Raw genomic sequence first — 23,608 nt, forward strand, 5'->3', positions numbered from 1 at the left:
GCCTACTTGTCAAACAGAATCAAATGCAACCAGTTATTATACGTGGTGCCCAGGGTGCCACACGTATCACACGCAATCTTTCAATTCATTTATTTTAAGATACTGAGACTTATATAAGCGAGAGAGCGAGTGTATAGGCTACGATATACTAATTTATGTTTCTCAAATATCAATCTTATTCCGTCAAATGCTTTCGTTTATTTCATCCGTTGAATTGTAGTCTACTGTATGTGTATATCGAGGACGTAGCTTACAGTAACCGCAAAAGCATTTTGCTAAGATTTAAATTTCTTTGTTTTTTTCATTATGAAGCCAGACTTCGGCTCGGATGCCCACAAATGTTAAAGTCCAAAGCTCGGATTCTCAACATCCTGAGCTTTCTTCATATCTCCACATCTCTACAGTTACTTTTTAAGTAAACTATGGGAAAGATTGATGTGTGTGTTCGTTGTGCAACTGCATTCAATGAACTGAATGTAATGCAACAAACCACATGTAATTCAAAGACTTACTCGAGTCAAAAGTTCTAAATGACTCGACTTGACTCGAGTCAATGTCCAGAATGACTCGAGTCACGTTATGACGATTGCGAGGGCTAAAAAGAACACTTTATGTAACAAAAACGGAGCTTTTTCAAAAAAGTTACAACTCTTCGTAAAAAGAATCAACCAGACTAATTTGTAAAGAGTTATGACCTAACAGCAACCAATTTAACGCAACGTATAATGTGACGTCAAAATAGTTTTTACGTTGAAAGGTATTGACTCGACTTGACTTGAGTCACAACTCAAAATGACTCGACTCGAGTCAGAAAAAAATAACTTGGTTACAGCCCAGTATCAGTTATTTCCGCCTAGTTTATCCATATTTTGATCAATATTTAAAATGTGAGAATGAATGTTGAAATGAAGTTTAAACTTTGGACATTTCAACTTTATTAGGTTCAAATTTTAAATTTTAAACTTCCTGCTAAAGTTTAGAAATTTGATCTAAATATGGATAAACTAGACAGAAATAACTGACATTATTATTTCGCTGGCATTTTGAAAAGTTATTATAAAAGCTTTATGTTTGCAGCATTGTATACGTTATTAAACAGTAACTTAGATTCCTTTGCAAGACTATAATTAGGACCATGGTGAAGTGTCAAAAGGTTTTAAATCTGAAAAACCTTTTACTTGTGTGTACTGTCTTAATATGGTACAACACTATTTGCAATGTTAACAAAAGCTACACTAACGTTGGTCCAGCTCCAACAGCATCATTGCAATTGCATAAAAAACTTTTAAATTCTGATTTGCCATCAAGCCAAACGGACTTTAAATTGCAATTAAAAGACCTTTTCATGACCGTGAAAACAACTCACATGAATTATGAAACACGCATCCCTCTCTTGTTAAAAACGTGGTGCAAGGCAAAAGTACAAGAACAGGTAAGAACAAGATAAAGCTCATAGTAAAATTGAATTATGTCACCATAAGCAAATATAGCCTATGTATATCGGAAGGAAACAGTTGTAAAAGTTTGGTCGTTGTGTACATTGCATTATACATTTCAAAGTAGGCCTACGTCATGATTTGCTATCATAAGTGTTTTCTGTTTTCATGTTTTGATTTCTGAATGCTGTAAATAAACTGTGACAACCGCGTCATGACGACTTCACTTGACTTGCGACTCGAGTTTGATGACTTGGTTACGACTCTGATAAAAAGTTAGTTAATGAGTTAGGGCTCACTGAGCGGGGCTTGTGAGTAGGTTTAAGCATTTCAAGGTGCATAGTTCTTAGATCGTACGTTATCTTGCCTATATGTGTGAGTTTTATGGCAGCTTTAGATTTCATTGCTGATATGTTACAGAATTGCTTAGTATGGACATACTCGTTTACATTTATGAACATATATTTACAATATTAGCTAAGATTTTTAGTTAAGGAAAAATAAAGAGGTACCTAAAGGATTAGTAACTTGTCCATAAAGCTTAATCCAATGAAGATAGTATTAGTGAGAAATATTAGTGATTGGTGGATTCGATGATTAGTTGGAAAGTGATCATAAGCTTCAGCGAATAACCAATTATTTAGTTTAGTGAGGAAGTCAAGATGAAGAATTACTTGATTGGTTCGATACGTTCAAATCGAAACATTTTGGACCCTAGTAAACCATACAGGAGTTTACTAAAAGCTGTACCATGTAGGCTACTGTAGCAGGTACAGTAAAATAATTAATTTATAAACTTAATTAAGATCTAAAGCTAATCAAAACTAATCAGACATCACATAGCGAATGCAAAACAAAAGTATGTGCGAAAGTATAACTGGCTTTCTATACCTGCAATTGTACAACTTTAGCAATCTTTTGCTACTTAAAAACCGTTTCAAATCTTCCTACACTTTTAATATTTGCATTTAAATTCTTTCTCTCTAACATTTACACGAAAAGGTCTCATAATTCAGCAACTTTATTCATTAAATAGAGTATCGTCACTTTATACATTATTTTAAATCTGCATCTATAACCTAATACATATTATACTCAGCCAAATCTATTTTGTAATTTTAGGTATACTTCGTCACTGACAAAGACGACGAGAATCTGCAGAAAGCCACAGGTATTAATATAAGCAAAAGCGATCTCAGTATAGAAGTATACCAAAGTGATACCACAACACCCGAATGAGTCAAAAGCGAGAAATCTGAACATTTTTGTTGAGAAAATTTTCTGATGTTTCGGACCGTAGAAATAATTTTTTGGATTCGAACATTGTCGAAGACTGTATCGTGGATACCCAATATTCTGTATCGATTAGTGGGTATATATTTTCAATGGAAATCAATTTGTGAGGAAGGTCTAAAATAAGACTGTCTGCATTTTCTTGCTTTTACAATTCTTGTTATGCGAAACATTGTATTGGAATTCAAACTTTGCAGAACTCAAACAGCCTCAAACGAGACGATGTTCGAGTTCTGTTGTATGACCATTGACTATTATAGTCCTGTACAGTTAAGAGTCATAGCTTAATTCCTTTTCGAAAAAGCAAAGTTTTTGGAAACTAATCTTCATAATGGTTGCCAATTTTTCTTACAGGAAATCATCTCGTGCCCACAAAGTGTGGAGAAACTCACGGAAAGTAATTTAATTTTATTGTGATTTCTCGTATGCCACAATTCCAATTGGAGTGGAAAAAATTTTTGTGTTATTTTTGCTTCTGTCAGACCCGACTTATGTTGCAAGACAGGAGTGGAATTTGACATCTTCTACTTCAAAAGCACAGCAAAGTAGGTGAAGAAGCAAAGGTTTAGGGACAATTTTAGAAATTGTATTTTGCAGCCTTAATCAATGGGATGGTTGTTGCTTTCAGATGGTGGTGTCACTTTGACGATGACACTTACGTCAATATTGACCGATTGCTAGAGTACTTAGAAACTTTAAACTGGAAAAAACCTCACTATACTGGAGGGGACCATGGATCGGATCATCGCTTTAAGGCAATTTAAACAGTTTCCTGGGACATATAGGCCTACTGTTGTCTGATGTATAATGTTTTCTAAAGGGTGTGATGTGCAAAAATATAGAAGTTTTCTGGTTATAAATTATTTGAATCTTATGCAAAATCATTTATAAAAGACGAAATTTCTTGGACGTCTATACTACGCTGGTTATCTTACTGGAAGTGTGCGATGTCTATCACGGTCTTTAGCTCATTTAATGCAACCATTTTTAGGGTAAGTAAACTTTGGTTCAGTAGACATGTGAAGTGCTTACAATTTATACATTAATGATTGTAAGTTTTAGTAAAAGGCTTCATGCTATACGCAATGTATGTAGCTAAAGATGATGTAAAATTCAGACTAGGCCTATTCCAATTTTCTGCTGTTATATTTACGTAATTTCTGTTATGGGACAAAAATATACCAAGTGTGTCATGATGGTACAGCTTTTTTAAAAATCGATGATTGGAAGGGGTATTTCTTGATAAAAAAGCTGGCGTTTTTTAACTATTTGTAAAACTTTTCGGGCCATCAGACTTTACAACTTTGATAAAATTCAGTTATGTATTTTGTGCGTCGTTGCAACACACTTGTCTCCTCGACCGACGTCATGAACATCGTCGAAATTGGGTTTCCTACAAATGGACAAAATTGTAGAAATAATTCACCTCATATTTTTTTAGCTTGGATGTTTTGTTATATCTCAGCACAGTATTTAAAAAGAGCTGTCTGCTGGACATGGAATTGAACTCATGTCCACCGTTCAATTCCAAAAAATATCCCAATGCTGTTCATCCCTAGTTATCAAATATTTATTCAAAACCACATTTTTTCAATCTTTGTTTTTGTTGCGGCAAATGAACCTCAATTTATTCTTTGCAGACAAGGAGCTCTTGTAGAATTTTGCGAGCAGACTAATAAACCTGACGACATATTAATGGGTGTTTTGATAAATGGGATTTTGAACGTTACCATGACTCGTAGCAACCTCTTTCACGACCATACCTTCGGTCAGAGTTTTAGCGATATCAAGCCTGAAGAATGGAAATCTCAGGTATAACAGAAGGAGCGATTAACTTATGGCAGAAAAGTCGAAGACAATTAAAATCGGCTCTCGAGCAGAAGAGTTTTATATTAAATATTTAATCAATATGTTTATCATCTCTTTGTCTATATTCTGTTCTGCTTTCATGATATGATTTTCTTCTTTTCTCTTCAGATCTCGTTTTCCTACAGTAAATATTCCAACAGTAATAAAGGTGTTAATTTTGGCGATGGAATTGAGCCGGCCTTCGATCACAGGGAAGACAAGACAAGGCTTTTATCAATTCATTGCCATCTTCATCCGACCGATAAAATTTGTCCTAAATAGCTTCGAGTTACATTTAGAAATATTTATAACGAGAGCACAATGTTCTTTGAGTATGTCTTTATAAAATGTCTTACTATTAATCGGCCATCCTGTTATACTGATCCGTGCCTCTGAAGTAGAAAAGTCTCTAAAACCAGAGTAGATATAAACATTTTAACACCAGACTTTCGAATAGACTATAGTGACTGTATTCCTTGTCAGAGCAAAAAGAACTAACTCGACGATAAAATTATTTACTACTGATAGGAAGAAAGCTTGATAAAACACATTCTTTGAATCCTTTCATCTCACACATTCTACTGTCTTTTCTAATTCAGTCATTTTATCCGTTGCTTTTTTATCACACCTCGCCTTGTCCAATAAGTAGGTCCACTAAATAACCACATTGCTATGGAATGCCGTTCCATACATTGCCTCATATTTTAAAAGTAACATCGATTATAATGGGATTGGGTGTCGATTGTTAACACAGAAAGACTAAAATATGTTTAACTGCTCAACATTTACGGGCCGCATTTTTTATACTTGATCTCGCAAAGACCGCATTAAGCCACTTAACATTATTATCGCATTATTATTATTAACGCAACTACAAAAGATAATGAGTAGTTAGTCTGTGGTTCAAAACCACGCAGTAATTTTAAAAACACTTATGGAATGTTTAAAAAATACATCCGTTGTTTTCTTGGTTTAACGTAATTGAATAAAATTCTTGGATAGTTGCGTAATGTTGGTTTTAAATCAAGGAGTTCTCCCACCGGAGATCAAATCTACTTCGTATGCAACAGCATATAAGCTACTTTGCCTTTTTAAGCAAAGTGTTGGGAGCGTCCAATGTGGTTGAATGTTGTAACGGTACTGGTATTTCGCAAAAAAATGTACCGACGAAAGTAGTTCGGTATTTCTCCGGTACTCGGTACCAGTACTTTTTGTACTGCGAAAAAAGTGGAACACTAGAAGTGTACTTTTTGTACACTTCCAGATATTACGCCTTAAACTTAGGACAAGTTTCGCAATCGGTAGATAGCGCTGTGTTGGGTATTTGCCGAAATAAAAGTCATCAACGGCGAGGTAAATTTAGTCTTCCCGATCCTGACAATACTAAGTTTGTTTCAAACGATCAAGTATGAGAGAAGTTTTGCAACGAAACCCGGGGGTCGGGTCGGTTGTGCACTTCCATACTAGGTCCGGATTCCATGCATTTTAAACGGCGATGAAAGTGATCGAATACGTTCCAAGTAGCCTTCGGGTTTGGTGTTATAGTTTACTTTATAATAATGAAAGACTCTTAATACTTGGCACGATTGTGGAGGAGGGATTACTTCGGCCTCCGTTTCTATCTTATGGAAATTTGCTACACCACGTGGTGAGATATTACGTGAACTTTGAACAAATCTCTGGAAATGGAAGCAGCCCAGTGATCAAAACGAGCCGACAATGATATGGGTGATACAGTGCAATGGCCGCACCATGTAATGCAGCAGAAGCAAACACGAATTATGAAAATTTCGGTAAACTCAGTGCCTTTTTTTGTAAATTGTTTGTCAAAGCGTACACCATGTCTTTTAAGTCTTGTTTGATGTTACAATGTTTTGAAAACTTATGTTACAATGTGTTGAAAACTTATGTTCTATTTACTGTAGTTATTCATATAAAGTAAATTTAAAAGCTACATGCTTTTGGACAGCACAAAAATCAACCAGTTTTACGTGCAAAAAAATTTAGCTTAGCAAGTATAGCGTTCCATCTCTTGCTACAACTATCCCACTGGAACCATAAACTGAAAGCTTAATAGTTTCTACACCAACGTGCAAAATTGTATAATTTAACAAATTTATTTCTGCTGGCAATATCCAAGAAACGTTGTATCGAAACAATTATCAGAGAACAGTCAGAGCTTTTTCCCCTTTAAACGAATATCACGCAGTCAATTTAACTCACCCAAATCTTAAACATCATACAGTTCAACACTTTCTTAACCCCTAAGTAACCTTGACCTATACTACGTACAGCATGTATTAAACTCACATATCTTTTTTCTTCGTTTTGAAGTGAAATGTATAATAAAGGGTGACGTTTATACGGCGCTAAATGACGTTAAATGCTGTTTTTCATTGATTTCCGTTGCCCTCATACCTGTATGTAATGCTCTATATGCTGTTCATGATGTAGGCCTACTCTCTCTCAACATAGTTACAAATCTTAAACGTTTTATGAAAGACCTTTTACCATATAAAAGTGAAATGCCATTCTTTGCCGTGCAAATATTTTATATGTATGTCCGTACTTTGCAATAATTGCGCTTGTAAGTATGTATTGTCAATCAAAAAATAACAATCGTCAGAGAGCAAATTTAATTTACACGAACACAAAACCCCCAAAAAATGCTACACGCAGCAACACGCACTACACGTTTTGGTATCAGATATATAGGATAAAAAACTGTAAGAGGACAAGCATGAAAATACATGCAAACAGATGAAAATAGGCCTACGTTCCTTTTTGGTGTACATTTCATTTCGAAGTTAGTCAACTGGTCACCGTCTCTCAAGATAAGGTCCTATTCTATCACACACATACTTAAACAGGTAACACGTAACCTGACAATATATTGATACTTCACTACCTACAGAATAGAATAAACCGATTAAATGACAAAATAATAAAATGTCTACGGTATCAGACAAAATGAATTTGAAAATTCAAAAAGGTAGAAGAAAGTAGCTCAGAAGCAGAAATGTATTGAAATTTATGGACAAACCAAATGGAAATTAATAAATATTATGCGGCAAAAAGAGTTTTAACACAGTTGACAGATCTTTTCTCCCTTGACCTGCTCAAAGGCTAGTAATAAATTCTCACCACATCTTATACTTAAGGATAAATAAATGACATGATAAGTGGTAAAAGTTAAACGTTCAATAAATGGGTATATAACTATATATATTAGTATTGGAAAAATGTTTGTTAAGATAGGAAGCTAGCTACACCAATGCCCATAGCATTTAGATACTACCGTTACTTTCAATTGATTTTTTCGTCCAAGTTTACCCATCGTTTCACACCATTGCGTCATGAGTTTAACCTAGCTTTCGTTTCTGGTTTCATATGCATATCGGCAAACTAGTAATAATTACATCAAAAGCTATACACGATAATTGAAAAAAACTTAATATTGCTTCTAATGTAGTCTAACCTATAGGCTAATCTGGCGTCCTTGGCAACAAGCACGCTTGAACACGTTGTCGATGAGATTAAAGTTGTGTTCCTACGTTATCCATATTTGAAAAATGTGGTCTATCTATCTGTCTCTATCACGGGCATAAAAAATAATTCAAACAGATTCGTAAAGTTTTTTTTAAAAAGAATCAAGTTTTTTTAAAGAAGATGTTGATTATCATAGTAATGCATAGTAACGTGACTTCGTATCGTTACGTCGTCAGCATAACGTCAACATCGTATAAAGGGTTACCATATTTTCGTGGCCGAAAATCCGGACACTCTTTAGTGCCCACTAGCGGTTTTTAAGATGAAGTATGAACACATTGTCTGTCAATATGACGTCACACTAGCAATGCTTTGCCTATCCATTGTATACCGGAGAGGATTTTTGAACATAGTGTCGTGAATTCACTAGGTTATTGGGCCATTTCTGATTTGACCTCTGGTGATCTCTAGGCTAGGGTTACTGTATTTGATAATGCGCAATCCATAACAAATTTACCTCAGTTGCATTGACCAACTTTAGAATATTACCAAAGTACATTACCGCCATTGCTTTTTTGTGAAAGAAGGATAAACACGAAACTATACACAAACAGCAAAGAAATGTTGTATTGCAATACACGAATGCAAGTTCTCTTCTAAACAGTAACATTTATGATATTCGAAACTTCGAAACCACTTCGAAATCATTATGCATTAAACAAACGACAATTTCCTTGGTATTCTCATTTGGTCTGCAACAGACTTCTTGTTGCGCTATTTTTCTACTGCTTTCACTGCTTTATAATTTTCTTCAGCGAATATACGCTCTTATCGTTTCAGACATGTTCTAAATTTTGCAATATCGACCAAGATATAAGGCCTTCAGCTACTAGCCCAGCTCCACTCATCCATGTATCCCAAATAGAGCGCTGTATTGTCGTTTATGACGTAACCATGAAATTATTACCCGTAACGCAACAAACAATTTAAAAAAATTCCGGACATTTAAGCATATTTTAGCATTTCCCCCCGGACGCAGTTTGAACACTAAAATTCCGGACATGTCCGGGGAAATCCGGACGTATGGCAACCCTAAACTAGTCCAGTGCGTAAGATTCAAACAACTGTAAAATAAGTACTAGGCGACATATTTTCAATTTTTTTTTACTGTGTAAAGAAATTCATATGCAACTCACCTGAGCGAAATCTTTACAATCCAATGGCCAGAACACTTGTCATTTCAAAAAGAATCAAAGTAGGTAGACATTTTCCATTGTTAAGTATAGGCGATTGAAAAAATCTGGCCACCCAGACAATAACTCGGAAAGGGTCTATGGACACCATGAGCAGTGACCAAGTATTTTTTTAGGGACCAAGTAAATAGTCTGTGCATAGACACACTATTTTTTACTACATTTTTGATTTTCCCTAATTTGGAACTGTTTATCACTACCATGACCACTGAACATAGGTGTAAGCGTCAAAGGCAACGGAGGCAAGCATCGTTCATGCCTTACTCGAGGTTATCGCTATGGTAACACAACCAGAAATCAAGCTGGGATTAATTGCATGTTTATGAACCAGCCATAGCCTAATAGAAAATGTGGCACCTGACCGTACGAGATTCATCAACATGCACGCCAAACTTTTTTGTAGTCAGGCCATTCTGGTAATAAGAGAAGCGGTTTGTCTGAACGCCAATTTATAATTATAAATAAACAAAGAATTGAGGCTTCAGTGCACACCAAAACTTAAGTCTTTGCTCGTACGATATCTCATTGAAAATTTCCGGGCTTTCCAGTCGGTAATTGGGTGCCCCGACTGGAAAGTCAGATCTGTATTTCACGCCAGGATTCCCCGAGATCTAGCCTAGGGTGTGTACACCCGCTAAATCAAGTGTGCAGGTGTTCAACAGTTAGCGAAGTGTGCACCTGTTCGATCTTTTCAGTTCATATCCAAGCCAATAGGCCTACTTGTAATTGTAACTAGCCTATAAATTTATCTATTCCAGCATTACACCTTACTGCCCTATCAAAAAATCCTGTCGGCCCGATAAGTTTTCATTGCTTCTCATCGAACTTTGGAAGCAGGATCTTAACCAAAAGTGTGGGTGCTTTTGTTAAATAGCAGCCTGCTGTTTTCTAATGCACAGCACTGAAGCAATTTTCATTCATCAGTTGCTTGAACACACTACCTGCTCGTCTGCTTAATTTTCACTTTTTCAACTTATGTTTTATGGATTTAACTAATTATAGGTTTAGTGGTCGTGCTAGTTGTTACCAGCAAATATCAACGTTATTTCTCTTGAGCATTTTTAAGCCTTTTCGGCTTTGTCACTTTTTCCTGTTCATTGGCATGTGTTAGTAACAACTGGCTTGATTTTTTGTCCCCACCGCGCTTTTGGCGAAAAATAAAATGATTGATAATAGCGCCCTACGACTGCTTGCTGACTCAGTAAAAGACAGGCTGCTGTTTATGGCGTGATCAGTCACAGGCCAGTTTTTCAACAAAGTGAGCAGCTGATGTGTGTTTTTTCAGAGAAAAGTGTAGATTAATTTTTAGCAAAGAGTATTTCATTGTTTTGTTTATGTTTCATACATTTAAATACATATATTTCAGGAATGGTTGTACGGGTAAGGATAGTGTAACTTATATTCACGTCTTGATGCTCTTAAACACCCTTGATATAAACAGACAGTGAGCTGTCCAGTTTTCAACAGCAACCAATAACAGCAGGGTGCTACTCAAGCAATGACAGTTGTCTGTTCACTGTTCACTATGCTGTTCTGTTCACTATATTGTTTGCTGAGCAGTAAACAGTCAATAACAGGGTGTTATTTAAAAACAGCAGGCTGATGTAAAACAATAACAGTCGTTCTTATGATAATGCTTCCACCTTTTCAAACTACTAATCAACAACAGTACATGACGCCACCAATTGCAGGGTGTTACTCAAAAACAGCACGCTGCAATTGGTGACGTCATGAGAAATTTTTAGAATGTGCTCGGTCAAAATTGCCATTGGAAGTTTGGCCACTCATTATGGCTGAATGTATGAAGCCAGACATGTTCATTCGTCACGCTTCATTTTATTTATTTCATTTATTTTTTTTCGTCTGCAATGCGGGAGACGAAAAATTGTCTGTCGCAGGTGGTCGCAAACATATTAGCAGTTAATGACAATAATTTCCACAAATTTGACGAGCAAATGTGACAAGGCCTTGAGGGCAAAGACTTGCTTTGATGATTTGAAACATTTTGCAAAGTTTGCTTGGAACTTTTTCCGTGCTATGTTTATGTCCTTACTTTGTGTTATATGTAAAACATTGTGGCGTCTTGCTTTACAAGGTGTTCATATTTTATATTTAGGTGGCCATTTATTCAAGTGTACAAAAAGTTTGCTTGAAATTTATCTCAGGTGGGCGGCTATACTGTGTACTGGTACTGGTGTATACCGTACAAAGTGACATGGCAGCATGTTTCTTCTGCCATATGCACAAAGCCATTTTTTCATACCAGTTACCAGCATTTATGGTATAGGATAGTAGGGCTGGACCCATAAGACTTATAGACTATATTGGTATAAACTCTTGCCGAGTTACCACTGCCATTTTTTTGGGTGGCAAGATTTTTTTCAATTGCCAGTAGTTAACAGTGGAAATTGTCGACCACTTTGATTTTTAAAATTACAAGCGTTCTGGGCATTGGCTTGTAAAAATTTCGCTCAGGTGACTGAGGTGAGTAGCATACAAGAATTGGGCAACATATTCTGAAAGTTGTTTTTTGTATTGCATAAAGCAATTCCTACGCTACTCATCTGAGTAAAATCTTTATAATTTAAAGCATTTAGAAAGCTTGTAATTCAAAATAGAAGATCTGGTCAGAAAATTTACATGTTCATTTGTTAATTTTTTACTTCAAATTGTATAGGCTAAATTTTTTTGTGAAGTTTGCCCAAAACGTTACCTTGTTTCGGTAGCGTATTCAGTACATATTATTTTTTGTGCACACTGTGCAGTGTTAAGAAATATGTGTAATGTATATATTTAATTTGTTTATTAATAGGCGGTATTTGTGTTACACTGTTAAAGGTCATTAGCCTATTGAAACATCAAAGTATTAGCTTTATTTATTTGTTCTGTTAGTTGTTAATTCAAATGTGTTTTTATAACAAGAACAGAATAATATCATCAGCAGAATAAGTTCAAAATGGCTTGAATAATTCCATGAAAGCAATAAGCTCAATATGTTTCATATGTATATACAACTAACTATAACTAGGTGTGGTCTTGGTCTTATTGGTGATGTTGATGTTCTTACTCGGGTAGTTTTAAAATTGTTCCTTTGTTGATCTTATTATTTTAATAAAACTTAACGGGTGGCCGATCAAATTATCTTCTTTTTCTCCACTGTGATGGAACTAACTGAGAGTTTGATGAGAAATATCAAATTCAATTATTATATTAACGTTTTATTTGGATGCTATCCTGTCGAACTCGATACTGGCCTGCATCAATGTTGATGTGTTTATATACTCTGTCCAACACGATGATTAGACTGGCTTCCTTTATAGTTTTTGCAAATTATAAATTTAAAAATTTTTATCTCAAGATTTAAGGATTTATCTTACATATATGCCAGTATTAACTAGCCCAATGTTGTTTTGTTGATGTAATTTTTAGGTGTTGATGAACTGAAAATACACATTTGGCAATTGTACCAGCCCAATGCATTATTATTATTATCTATTTAATTTTTTCGGTAACCTACCGTGCTTAAAAAGTGATTTATTCTTGGGTTTTTAACATTAGGTTAATGGGTTCAACTCCGCTATATATTTTCATGTGTGTTTTTGCAACGTAGGCATTATGATAGGTTTCATGTGTTACGACTTGAACATATGAAATATTAAGAGATTTTATACCATTGACGAATAGTATGACATCATTGGCTTGATTTTATTAGCTATTTTTGTGGTTATACTCACACTCACTGTGTCAATACAGAAGAAAGAAATGGGCTTGTATCGGTGTATACCGTGATGTGTATCTTTTTAAAGCGAAACTATGACAGAAAAATGTGACAGGCTAATGTAGCCAGTCCAAACGAACCTTAAACTTTACAGAATTCCACCCATACTTTGATTTTTCTTTTAAGGTGTGTTTAAAATTTTCTTTCCATTTGTGACCAGGTGTTTTTTTACATATTCTATGTTGCAATGCATAAGATCAGCAAGGTTTGTTACAACAGTAAACCTGACCATGTTACCTCATTGGTTAATCAGTCTTTTTATGCAGAAATTAAATAAGGCAACCATTCGCGGAATCGTTGCAAGTGGTCCTTCTAGCGGGTTGGTCACTTTAGTTCAGGGGTTCTTAAACTTTTTGGCACACGCCCCCCTTGACAGTACCTAAAAATTTCACGCCCCACCTCATTGCAAAATAAAAAAGCATTAAACAAAACAACAATTTAATTTCAATTAACTTTCATTAATGTGAAGGATGTAGTTGTTTTTGGGAAACCAAACGTTTAATTCGAGGCCTTGAAGAAGATAATGAACATCTTAGGTCGGCTTCACAGTTAAGTTTGTTCCTAGGTTTTGTCTTTATTTTCATGAACATGACGCTGCAAACGACTTGGTCTCAAAACGTCGTTGCTTAGCTTTTCTAAGCATATCACGCATTGCGGTACGACTTTTCCGTTCACTGTGGTATCTATTAAGCCATACTTCAGATAATTTTGGTCATACTGTCTCTTTTTTCCACTCATTTTGTGTCAATACAATTAGTTTAATTACTAAAATACCTGGTTATTAAATCAATACTAAATTTAAGTTTTACTTCATTTTAAGGTTTTAATACTGGCTGATTTTGGTTTTACCCTATTTAAACCGGGTGCGCGCCATTACTATTTTTGTTGTGTGTGGCCGACACTGCACACAAATTTTCAAGCGTTAATGACTCGAAAATTATACGTCGTAAACTGATCGGATATTTACAGGTTAGTAGCAAAAACATCTGGCTTCCTGTATACATCATAATTGTAAAACTAAAGAAAATGCATTTAGTGTAAATTAAGTATTTCTACAAGTGATACATTTGTAAAATCTTTTCTTGTTACGCCGCCCCCCCGTTGTGAGAAAAAAACAGGTCACCGCAGAAAGAGAACAGTTAGTCGAGCTAGGAGTGCGTGAATGAGTAAACGAAAACAATACGCTTCAATACGGAGAGACACCAGATATTATGACGTAACCATTGACGTATTTCAGAATCCAAATTTCAAAAATACAATTGCCATCGTGACACACTTTAAAATTTTAGTAAAAATGAACCTATAGCGAAAGTCAAGTAAGCATGTTTAGACATAGCTCATATAATAGACAGTTTGTCATCTCTCGCGCCCCCCTTATGAATGTTACACGCCCCCCAGTTTAAGAACCACTGCTTTAGTTGATTTCACATTGCAGCATGACATCACAGTTGTGCCAAAAAACTAAAATATAATGCAAAACTAAAATATAGCAAATATTTTTGCCATCCTGTTTTTTAAATATACATGAAATGTGGAATACACATTGAATAGGTAATTCGCGTAGTTACTCAACGCGCCTACACTTCTAAGGTTAATCACTTTTGTTACACGCGATTAATCACTTGATTAACCACTGCATCATAGGCTGAAAAAAGTCTTTGATAGTTGGTTGCTTTATTGCAGGTTTTGATGTTAGAAGTAACTATTTCACCATGATTAGGTCACTCAGCCCGTTGTTAGAGATATGAGATTAGGTTAGGAGAATGGTTACGCAAAAAGTTTATTTTGGCTATTTAAAATTATATTGAAGTTAGGTTTAGACTAGAATGTAGATTTAGGTTAGGCTTAGGTTACTATGTTATAATAACATTTAACTTAGGTTAATAAGAAACTGTGAAAAGTGGCACGAACGCACGATTTTTTCCGGTGAAATAGTGGCAGCGTTTGACATTTTAGTTCGCGTAAAAGGCGTCATTCTTTTCTTGATCGGAAGTTCTCTTATATTCGTCTTGTCTGAAGCCATATCGTCCTTCTGGGATCGTATTGAGAAGCGTTGAAAAATTAGGACTTGTCGCGGAAGAATCTTTTTACACTATGCGTATGCCATGAGCAAAACTTTCACAAACACACAAAAAGAACGACTAGAAAACAGTCTTACTTGCTCACGATTGTGGCTGCAATTAACTTTTATGATTTAAGAATTTCTACTTAACAGTTGCGGGATTGTTAGCTGGGCTTCGATAAATAGTTTCGTGCCAAGTATATTGCGGTTTTGGTCTGCACACTGGAAAGGTTGTGTTAGTCAGTGAGACAGTGCTATACATTGCAATAGAAGATATTCCGGACGGATTTTAAGTGGTTGTGATACCGGGTTGGTCGTTAACAGGGGTTCTGCTGTATCATATTTTAAGCATGTATATGAAGTTTTAAAACGCGTTGTTCATAGAAAATACCCCGTTTAAGCGTTTGGTGGTACACCACGTACCAGTGGTCGAGTTAATTGGAAATTTGGTGTCCGTGCTAACCTTTCGTTTTCATAGCACCACAGGGTACTTAACATTTTGCACTTGTTAAGCCCTCGAGACTTTGCCACTTTTTTGCGTCCGTTGATTGTGTGTGAGCATATTTTCGTTTTAAGAGGAAAGTTTTGGAAACTGCGAGTTAATCGAAGAATAAATGTCAGAGCCAAACAGCTAGCAATCATTTTTATTATCTAACGTTTCGAGTTAATTCTTAACTCATTTTTGATACAATAAGCAACCTTTAGAGTTTAGAGGATCAGAAATATATAAAGGGTTGATTATGGCGAAATTGCATTGAAATTGAGTTAAGATTTAAAAAGAATAAAGAAGAATGAAGTCCATACGTTTGCAAATAAAAATGATAGCAATTTTTTTGACTCTGATATTTATTCTTGGAATATTTTCGTTTTATGATGCTGTGAAAATTATAACCATTTTTTTCGCATCACGCAGTCAATGGCGAAGAATGAACGATACAATACGATATTATCAGACAGCGTGAATATTCCAGCTACTGCGCAAGAAAAAAATGCAACTCGCGTGTGTAGGGGTCGCTTGAAAAAATGCGTTAGGTCTGCGGGCGGAACTGTGGACAGTGCATTTCGTTTTAGGTCATACTCGTACGTACGTGTTGTTGTTGTTTAGTGAACGTAGATTAGCATTGTGCGTTATATTTGTTTGCTAAAGCAAAATAAATCAGAAGATCATGTCAAGGCAAAGAAAGTCTTCATGAACGGACCGAATTATAATTATAACAAATAAATGTTTTCGCCCGAGCTATATTTCTTGATTTTGTTGCTAGTTTAATGGTTTGAGGTGCCCTACTTTTTTCCAGGAAAGCTGCTTATATATACGGTTTGTTTCATTTACAGTAAACTTCATGCAATTGATGTCTCCGCAAAAAGTTCGTTTTTCGCCTGTAGGTGACGGTTTGCGTTGTTGGTATGCTTGTCTGTTTACCATCCACGGAACAACGCTTCAGATACTACACACGCGAATACCTCACTAATTACAAGAGCGTTTTGTGCCCAATGAACTAAACGATGGCCAGTAATACGGAAATGCCTGCCCAGGCGTGGCTCCAAGTTCTTTTACTTTGAACACTTGCTTTTATCTAACAGACAGACGCGTATTCTGTCATGAGATATTGGCAAATACTTCACGTTTAATTTGAAAGTGCCAGCGAAAGGAATTTATTAGTTTATTCTGCGGTATTTCACGTGATTGATCGCGAGGGCAAAACCGATTTCCTGGTGTAGAATTTGGTTCAGGGAACGCGAGTCAGTGAATGAGGCGGAGTTATGTATATATGAGTACAGTATATGCATGAAAACAGCTTTCAAAGACGTATTTCTGACTCTTAATATATTCCAAGTATTTACAAAGATAAGGTTCAATGGTGTTCCAAATTTTAATCTAAATTACGCTTTAAAGTTCCAGGTAACGTAGGTTTATATTATAATTATTTATAGCATTAGGAAATTACTTAGACGTCATGGAGTCGTATTTTACAAATCTCGCCAATGCGTACAATCAAACTATGGAGCAAGCAGGTATTATATTGAGTATTTTGAATTTAGCTTGTCACTAAATTTTTCCTTGCACTTAGTACTGTTTGTACCAATTTTTCTGTTTAATTTACCGAATTTTTATTGTAATTTATATGCATGATTTGGTTTTAATAGCCTGGTTTCGTATGAAAATATCGGGATTACGGACATACATGTCGTTGGCTCTTAGTCAACCCCTGAAATGCCTTTAGTAGTGGTTGTCACTGCTTGAAAAGTTAAAAGTACCTTGGAATATAAGCAACTGAATTTAACTGATGCAGTGTTTAATGTTCGCATTGTAACTTTCCAGCTCAAACCGGTTGTCCTTCCGTACTCCTTGTGTAAGAGACGCGAGGGCGTTAGCAGTAACTCGCTTCCCATTCGCACTGTAGACGTACAATATTGTGGTGTCCGATTGTTATTTTTGGTAAGACGCAGTGCACTGGACTTAGTACCATCGTGATACTCGCTACTGTTGTGTCACTTTCTTGGCAAAGCTGCAAAATTGTACATCCCGCGCATATATTGCTGTAATCATTGTTTCAGTTGCAATATGAATGAAGCTTTGATTAATTGTGATAAGAAAAATCAAGCAGCCACATAAGAATTTAGATATTGACGTAGTTATTATGCCATAGCTGGTCATGGTATCTTGAACAAGGAGGCTGTTGCACAAGTTTGCGAGGCAATTTTTAACTGTCAATCAAAATTGCCTTTGCATTTTAATCCACTGTAAGTCAACTCAATAGACATATTTTTTGGAATGAATGTAAGTTGTGGTTTAACCGTACAGTGGTTATTTTAAAAAACAATATTTCTTGTACGGAATCATTATTCACTTATTAATTAAATGCTGGTACTGCACTTAACTTTTAACACCAAGTAAGAATTAAAAAACAACGACATTTCAAACAATTATGAGTCAGTGTTTTAGAATAACCTTCTTATGTCACTAGTATGACTACTACAACCACCTTTAAACGTTTTCAAAAATTTGCTATTTTTTCTTACTCAGAACGTTTGTGGCACCAATTAACACACACTTCTTGTGCAGATCCACGGGTGTTGGAATACCCTTTCATGGATCGTCCCGGATTAAATCTTTTCGGCACTCTTCTGTACCTCTATGTTGTTACATACGCTGGTCCAAAGTACATGAAAAATAGAGAACCATTTAATCTACGCAAACTAGTTGTTGTCTATAACATTGTCATGGTGGTTATGTCAACTTACATATTCTACGAGGTAAGAACCGATGGCGATTCATTTCTCCGGAAAGGCGGGAAGAAATTGTCTGGTATGTTAATGACAACCATTTTGATCGTTACTTAATGTAGATATTTTACAGGTGCACTAGAAATTTATGCTCCTTGGTTAAAAGTGAAGTTATGAAATATGTATTAAGCTCTTAGTGCAGTTTAAAAGTTTGAGAGAATATAAGATTATATTCTTTACTGGTTGGGCAGGACGATGTCTGTGTAGCCGAATAGGTTGTTTAATGATCACTTACCACGTTGTTTACCGTTGACACGGACTGCTTGTATGCAAACCATTTTTGTGTGCAGTGCAATTGCAAAATAAACGGCAAGGTTCAATTGACCGTAGATCATAGCATGCTGTGCAATAACAGGAATGAGTGGTAGAAATATATGCAGTCATCACAATCAGTTGTTATTATTATATCAATCAACCACCTTTACTAAATTGTTAATTTGGTTTCAGTTTATTGGTATATTTGTTAGTTATTTTCGGCAGTTTTTGACGAACGCTTTTCATCTCTTTGCAGTTTCTTGCTTCAGGATGGGCGACCGGGTATTCTCTTCTATGTCAAGAATGTGATTACTCGAATTCATCTCATGCATTAAGAATGGTTAAAGTTTGTTACCTTTTTTGGATCTCTAAGTACATAGAGTTTCTTGATACGGTAAGTAAACGAAAAGTATCACGTATAATACATTAGACTGATTAGAGGCTTTGAGTCAGCCATTTATGCTAAATAAACCACAACAATTTCAAATGTCTGATATTTGGCCTGTGACTGTAATGGTATTGTATTAAATTTAATTATGAAATTAAACTTGTTTCCACAGATTTTCTTCATTGCTCATAAAAAGTTTCAACATGTCTCATTTCTCCATGTCTTTCATCATAGTTTGATGGCATTTACTTGGTGGTGGGGAGTTAAATTTTCACCTGGTAAGCCACTTTGAAGTCTAGTTTAGGAAGTATGGGTACACTGATCAATGTGACATTGAACACATTTTTATGTTGCTGATATATTTACATTGTTGCTAGGTTAGGGAGACTGGGCTATGTAATGATTGTGAAAAACTTCGCATTTTTGAGCAAATTGTTTTGCAAAATTACATGAATACTTTGTTTAAAGAATAGTAATGAATGGAATAGAATTGCACAGGTTTTAGGTCTTGTCATTACAGACTGGTTACACTGGGTCCAGAGTTAACTAATTAGAATTTACTGGGCACTTTATGGTAAAACAAGCAACTTCAACTATTAGCCTAAATGGTTACAGCTTATCCACACTGGTTACAGCTTATCCCATCCAGAATGTTACCACTTGCCTCAGCAAGTACTAACTCAAACCAATCATTGCTTACGTTTTATAGCTTATCATCAGAAGTCATTAACTTCGTCATTATGATAACAAATAGGTTAGTTTTTCAATCCAACAGCCTTAAGAGGTACATATTATTTAAGCCAAGCTAATGAATAAATAAATATTATCTTTAAAAAGTCACTTATTACTAAAACTAAAAAAAATTCCAAAACTGTTCCTACTCCGGGTTATGGTAAAACTAGACGTGTTTTCAGATTTCTAATGATACCAACTCTTCTTGCAAATTGTTTGTTGAATAAAATGTTTGTCTTAATAATAAATTTAGGAAAAGTTACAGCTCGTTTAAGTTGTTTTGTTATTTCAAGCTCAGCTACTATTTTCCAGCAGTTAATCTTTCAAAGAATGAGTCTTTGACCAGGACAAATTGCAATTCCGTTTTCTTTGATAGTTGTTCTTATAAAGTTTTGTGTTATCTTCTAGGTGGACTAGGCACATTTCATGCTTTGATTAATTCCTTTGTACACATGGTAATGTACACTTACTATGGCATCGCAGCAATGGGTCCAGCATATCAAAAATACATTTGGTGGAAAAAGTATCTTACTGTCTTTCAAATGGTAACAATGCTACGACAGAGTTTATGGGCAATGCCTTGTAACTTCTATTTGTTGATTATATTTCTAAATGTAAGAAATATTTTAGCTTTTTATAACCATTCTTTTAATTGCAGACCCAGTTTGTTGTTGTGTTTTCTCATATGGCTAACATCACCATTTTTCATGACTGCAAATACCCACAAGTATTCAAATACCTCATCGCCTCTTACGGTAAGTATTTTTGTTCCATGTTATCGAAGCTTTGGCAAAATTTAACTCACAGCATTACTGAATTCCCATCTCTAAATTACCACTTGGCGGCGTCATTGAACAACTACAGATTTCCATTCTCAGGTACGATGTTCTTCATCCTTTTTGCTAACTTCTGGATCCAAGCTTACACCAAACGCTCGAACCGCAAGAAGATGGAAGTGGCGAGGGAAAACAATGGGGATGTTCACGTTTCCAACGGAGTACACAGTTGTGCGGTTGCCAATGGTCACAGCAAACATGATTAAGGATTATACTTTTTCCACTATTGTATTAATAGTCAAACTAACATTTTTTTTCAGTAAAGTCTTTCGCAATTAAAATTACCCGTTTGACACACTAAGTGAGCCAAGTTACCTTATTGAAAAACAATGAATTAACTTGTTGAAACTTGTTCTTCTGTTTGACTGCCTTCGTCACGATTGGTGTTTAAGTAGCTTTTTTTCCATGCAAGAGTTTCTGCAATTTTCTGTGAATTTTACAACCTGCCTGGCCTGAAATAGCCAATTATTTAGAACTAGCCAACTCCAATTTGTCAAGTTAGAAGTGTGCGCACTCTAAATAACAACGTTTGCCTTGCGTATTATCCTTTCTGTTTCTTACCAAGTTATCTTGTAACCATTACCGACAACTACTGTATTATTAGCAAAACCAGTTTCATGACTTTCGTCTTCTTACTGTGTAAATGCTTGTCTTACTATAGGTGTTTGTTGTTTTCACATTACACAAAGTTTTTTTCTAGATTTGGTAACCGTTGCTCCGGCGTAATTGCACCGATGAGCATGGTTTGTTTTGTGGTAATTCATTTAGCTAGTTATGTCGTAATTGTCAATGGTGTATGAATGTAAATTTTGCATGAGTTCAATTAAGCGTGTGTTTTTAATTTCAAAGCAACCTATAGATTCATTTATAACTGTCCAGTACCCAAATTACACGCGATGTTTGACCAATTGTATGGTGGAGAATGCCACGTCCTCGTCGCCACCTGACTAATGCACTGTTGTTCGGCCTTAAGATAGCATTCAATGGCACCAACGTGTCGTAATGTTTGACCAGGGTGGCGTCCTGCGGTTTTAACATTTGTGTTGGTATGATGTACGATTAATTAATTATTAATTGAGCATTTAGAGATTATCAGAGTTGTTCTGCAAGTAGTTTAAACTATACCCGTTCATTCTCTTCTTTTCACTGAAATTTTCTTGAAGTGTGTTGTGTTTGAATTTATAGTAAGCCATTCGTCAGGTAGATGACTGTGTAGAATAAAATGAATCGCTTCGTATACCAAGAAAAGTTTTTGTCGAAAATTTTCAGTTGCTGTCTGTACGCGTCCTTGCATGCTGTGAGTTTATGCTTTCTGATTTTAATCTGTAAAAGAAGATTACATTCGTTTCATAAACCGATCAGTATTTTACCATCAGCTCAAGATCAATGCAATTTTTGAGCATTGTTCACGTTAAAAGTGTGGTATTGGAAGAACTACGCGAACAAATCTATAACAACTTTATAAAGAAATACTTTAGCCACCAGTGCGTCTCAGTATATCAGACTGTAAGCTACTCCAATCTACTTTTTCGTATGATCTCTGTAAATGGAAACTTCTAGCTTCCCAGAATTTACTTGATTGCACATAAGGTGACCTTCAGCTGGAGCCGCATCATTTCTTAAAATATATTTTGGTACAACACATGATTCCAAATGCCCACAGTTTTCATCTGTAAGTGCACAGCCGAAAACGAATCCGAATATATTTCCCACGAATACCGACGCTTTTTTTTATTCTCACAAATTCAATTCTTTTGGGTAAAATCTTATATTTTTAAATATTAAACAATAAAGTCCTAACTTGTTTGCTTGACATAAATGACAGTGAATTGTTTGTGAATGTTTTGCACTTTCAAAAACGAAAAAATTAGTTGATTGCTATCATCCATTGATTAAGTCACAACTTCAAGCCTTATTTTGTTAACTGTGGGAAATTTTGATCACTTGCAATGAGCAAATGTGGTGGGTTCGGATTCGCACGAATCTCAAAATCTATTAGGCTATTCGTATTCTCACAAATTCAAATCTTTTTCGGTTTGGCACATCCTTATAAGCGCTGCCTACATTCGAGTTTGCTATTTTTCAAAGGAGGCTATTTTAGGGAAAGTTGGAGATTATGCAAGAGTGGTTTTGGGAAGTCGTTATAGACCTAAAAAGGTTAAAACATGTCGATCAAACCGTAGTTGAAGAACCTGTTCCACTGGCGATATAAATAGCATGAAGATTATCATAAATGTGAACAAGTTTTTGAGCTGTGCTATTTTGGTATGCCCAGGAGTCTCTATTGGAAAGAGCATCTTGTTTGGTAACCAACGTTAGCCCTTACATAAGCATCACCTGGCAGGATTCCACGGCATTTAAGTCATGGTCACGTGATCACATTGGCGACGTTGTGACGTTTAAAGAAAAATTTCTATGTTTACAGTTTTTAAGTCTATCAGTTCACAAACTTCAGTCCAAAAATTTTTTGCATTATTATTGACTGCAGTAATGCTTTGCAGCTTTTTAATGCAATGACGTGCCTTAACCTTGTATACGGTATCTTTTATCTTTCCTGTTTCAGCAATGAAGTCGTTGCATTTGCAAAAGTCACGTGAGCACCCAAGTAAAACAACATTTTTACCAATAGGGCACCTGCCACTTTCTCATGACAACTGATAGCTTGTAAGACAACGTATCCAAGAACAGGTTATATCTAGCTTTAAAGTTTCATTGCTGGTTCATTTGCGAACGACTCGTTCACAGGATTCGCTTTTTTTGCCTGAAATTAAGATAGGGTTTTAACAAAAGAATACGGTATTTTGTGAAGTTGCAAACGTTTTTTTAGAATTTACACTGCTCATTTGGCGATATTTACTAAAAACGAAATGTATTTAGTGGAAAGTCGTCCATGAACGGACATTGCCTAAAATGGAAAAGCGTAATAATATCGTTTGAACCTCAAGGTGGCACA

At 35.6% G+C, this 23,608-nt stretch overlaps 2 protein-coding genes across 2 annotated transcripts; both read left to right on the forward strand.

The window, feature by feature from the left end:
* The first annotated feature begins 1,082 nt into the window (after nt 1–1,082).
* Nucleotides 1,083–7,109, forward strand: LOC143461073 (fringe glycosyltransferase-like). The gene is made up of 8 exons (XM_076958833.1): nt 1,083–1,432; nt 2,559–2,607; nt 3,084–3,126; nt 3,212–3,274; nt 3,358–3,484; nt 3,624–3,721; nt 4,370–4,541; nt 4,707–7,109. Exons 1-8 carry the CDS (start codon nt 1,136–1,138, stop codon nt 4,857–4,859), a joined length of 1,002 nt encoding a protein of 333 aa, XP_076814948.1. The 5' UTR covers nt 1,083–1,135; the 3' UTR covers nt 4,860–7,109.
* Nucleotides 7,110–17,028: 9,919 nt separating this feature from the next.
* On the forward strand, nt 17,029–21,903 carry LOC143460051 (very long chain fatty acid elongase 7-like). Its single transcript, XM_076957406.1, has 7 exons — nt 17,029–17,172; nt 18,224–18,414; nt 18,956–19,093; nt 19,260–19,365; nt 20,228–20,364; nt 20,478–20,574; nt 20,698–21,903. The coding sequence occupies exons 1-7, from the start codon at nt 17,115–17,117 to the stop codon at nt 20,859–20,861; spliced, it is 891 nt and encodes a 296-aa protein (XP_076813521.1). The 5' UTR covers nt 17,029–17,114; the 3' UTR covers nt 20,862–21,903.
* Nucleotides 21,904–23,608: the final 1,705 nt, after the last annotated feature.

The sequence above is a fragment of the Clavelina lepadiformis genome, chromosome 5, assembly GCF_947623445.1.
Source record: "Clavelina lepadiformis chromosome 5, kaClaLepa1.1, whole genome shotgun sequence".
Classification (NCBI taxonomy): Eukaryota; Metazoa; Chordata; class Ascidiacea; order Aplousobranchia; family Clavelinidae; genus Clavelina; species Clavelina lepadiformis.

What these genes read in the sequence shown, in the direction of transcription:
- LOC143461073 (XM_076958833.1), top strand. Translation starts at nt 1,136, where the DNA reads ATGGTGAAGTGTCAAAAGGTTTTAAATCTGAAAAACCTTTTACTTGTG. An exon ending in AGGCAAAAGTACAAGAACAG is followed by an intron (nt 1,433 to 2,558) that starts GTAAGAACAAGA and finishes TTGTAATTTTAG; the next exon opens with GTATACTTCGTCACTGACAA. An exon ending in TACTTCAAAAGCACAGCAAA is followed by an intron (nt 3,275 to 3,357) that starts GTAGGTGAAGAA and finishes TGTTGCTTTCAG; the next exon opens with ATGGTGGTGTCACTTTGACG.
- LOC143460051 (XM_076957406.1), top strand. Translation starts at nt 17,115, where the DNA reads ATGGAGTCGTATTTTACAAATCTCGCCAATGCGTACAATCAAACTATG. An exon ending in TCAAACTATGGAGCAAGCAG is followed by an intron (nt 17,173 to 18,223) that starts GTATTATATTGA and finishes CTTCTTGTGCAG; the next exon opens with ATCCACGGGTGTTGGAATAC. An exon ending in ATACCTCATCGCCTCTTACG is followed by an intron (nt 20,575 to 20,697) that starts GTAAGTATTTTT and finishes TTCCATTCTCAG; the next exon opens with GTACGATGTTCTTCATCCTT.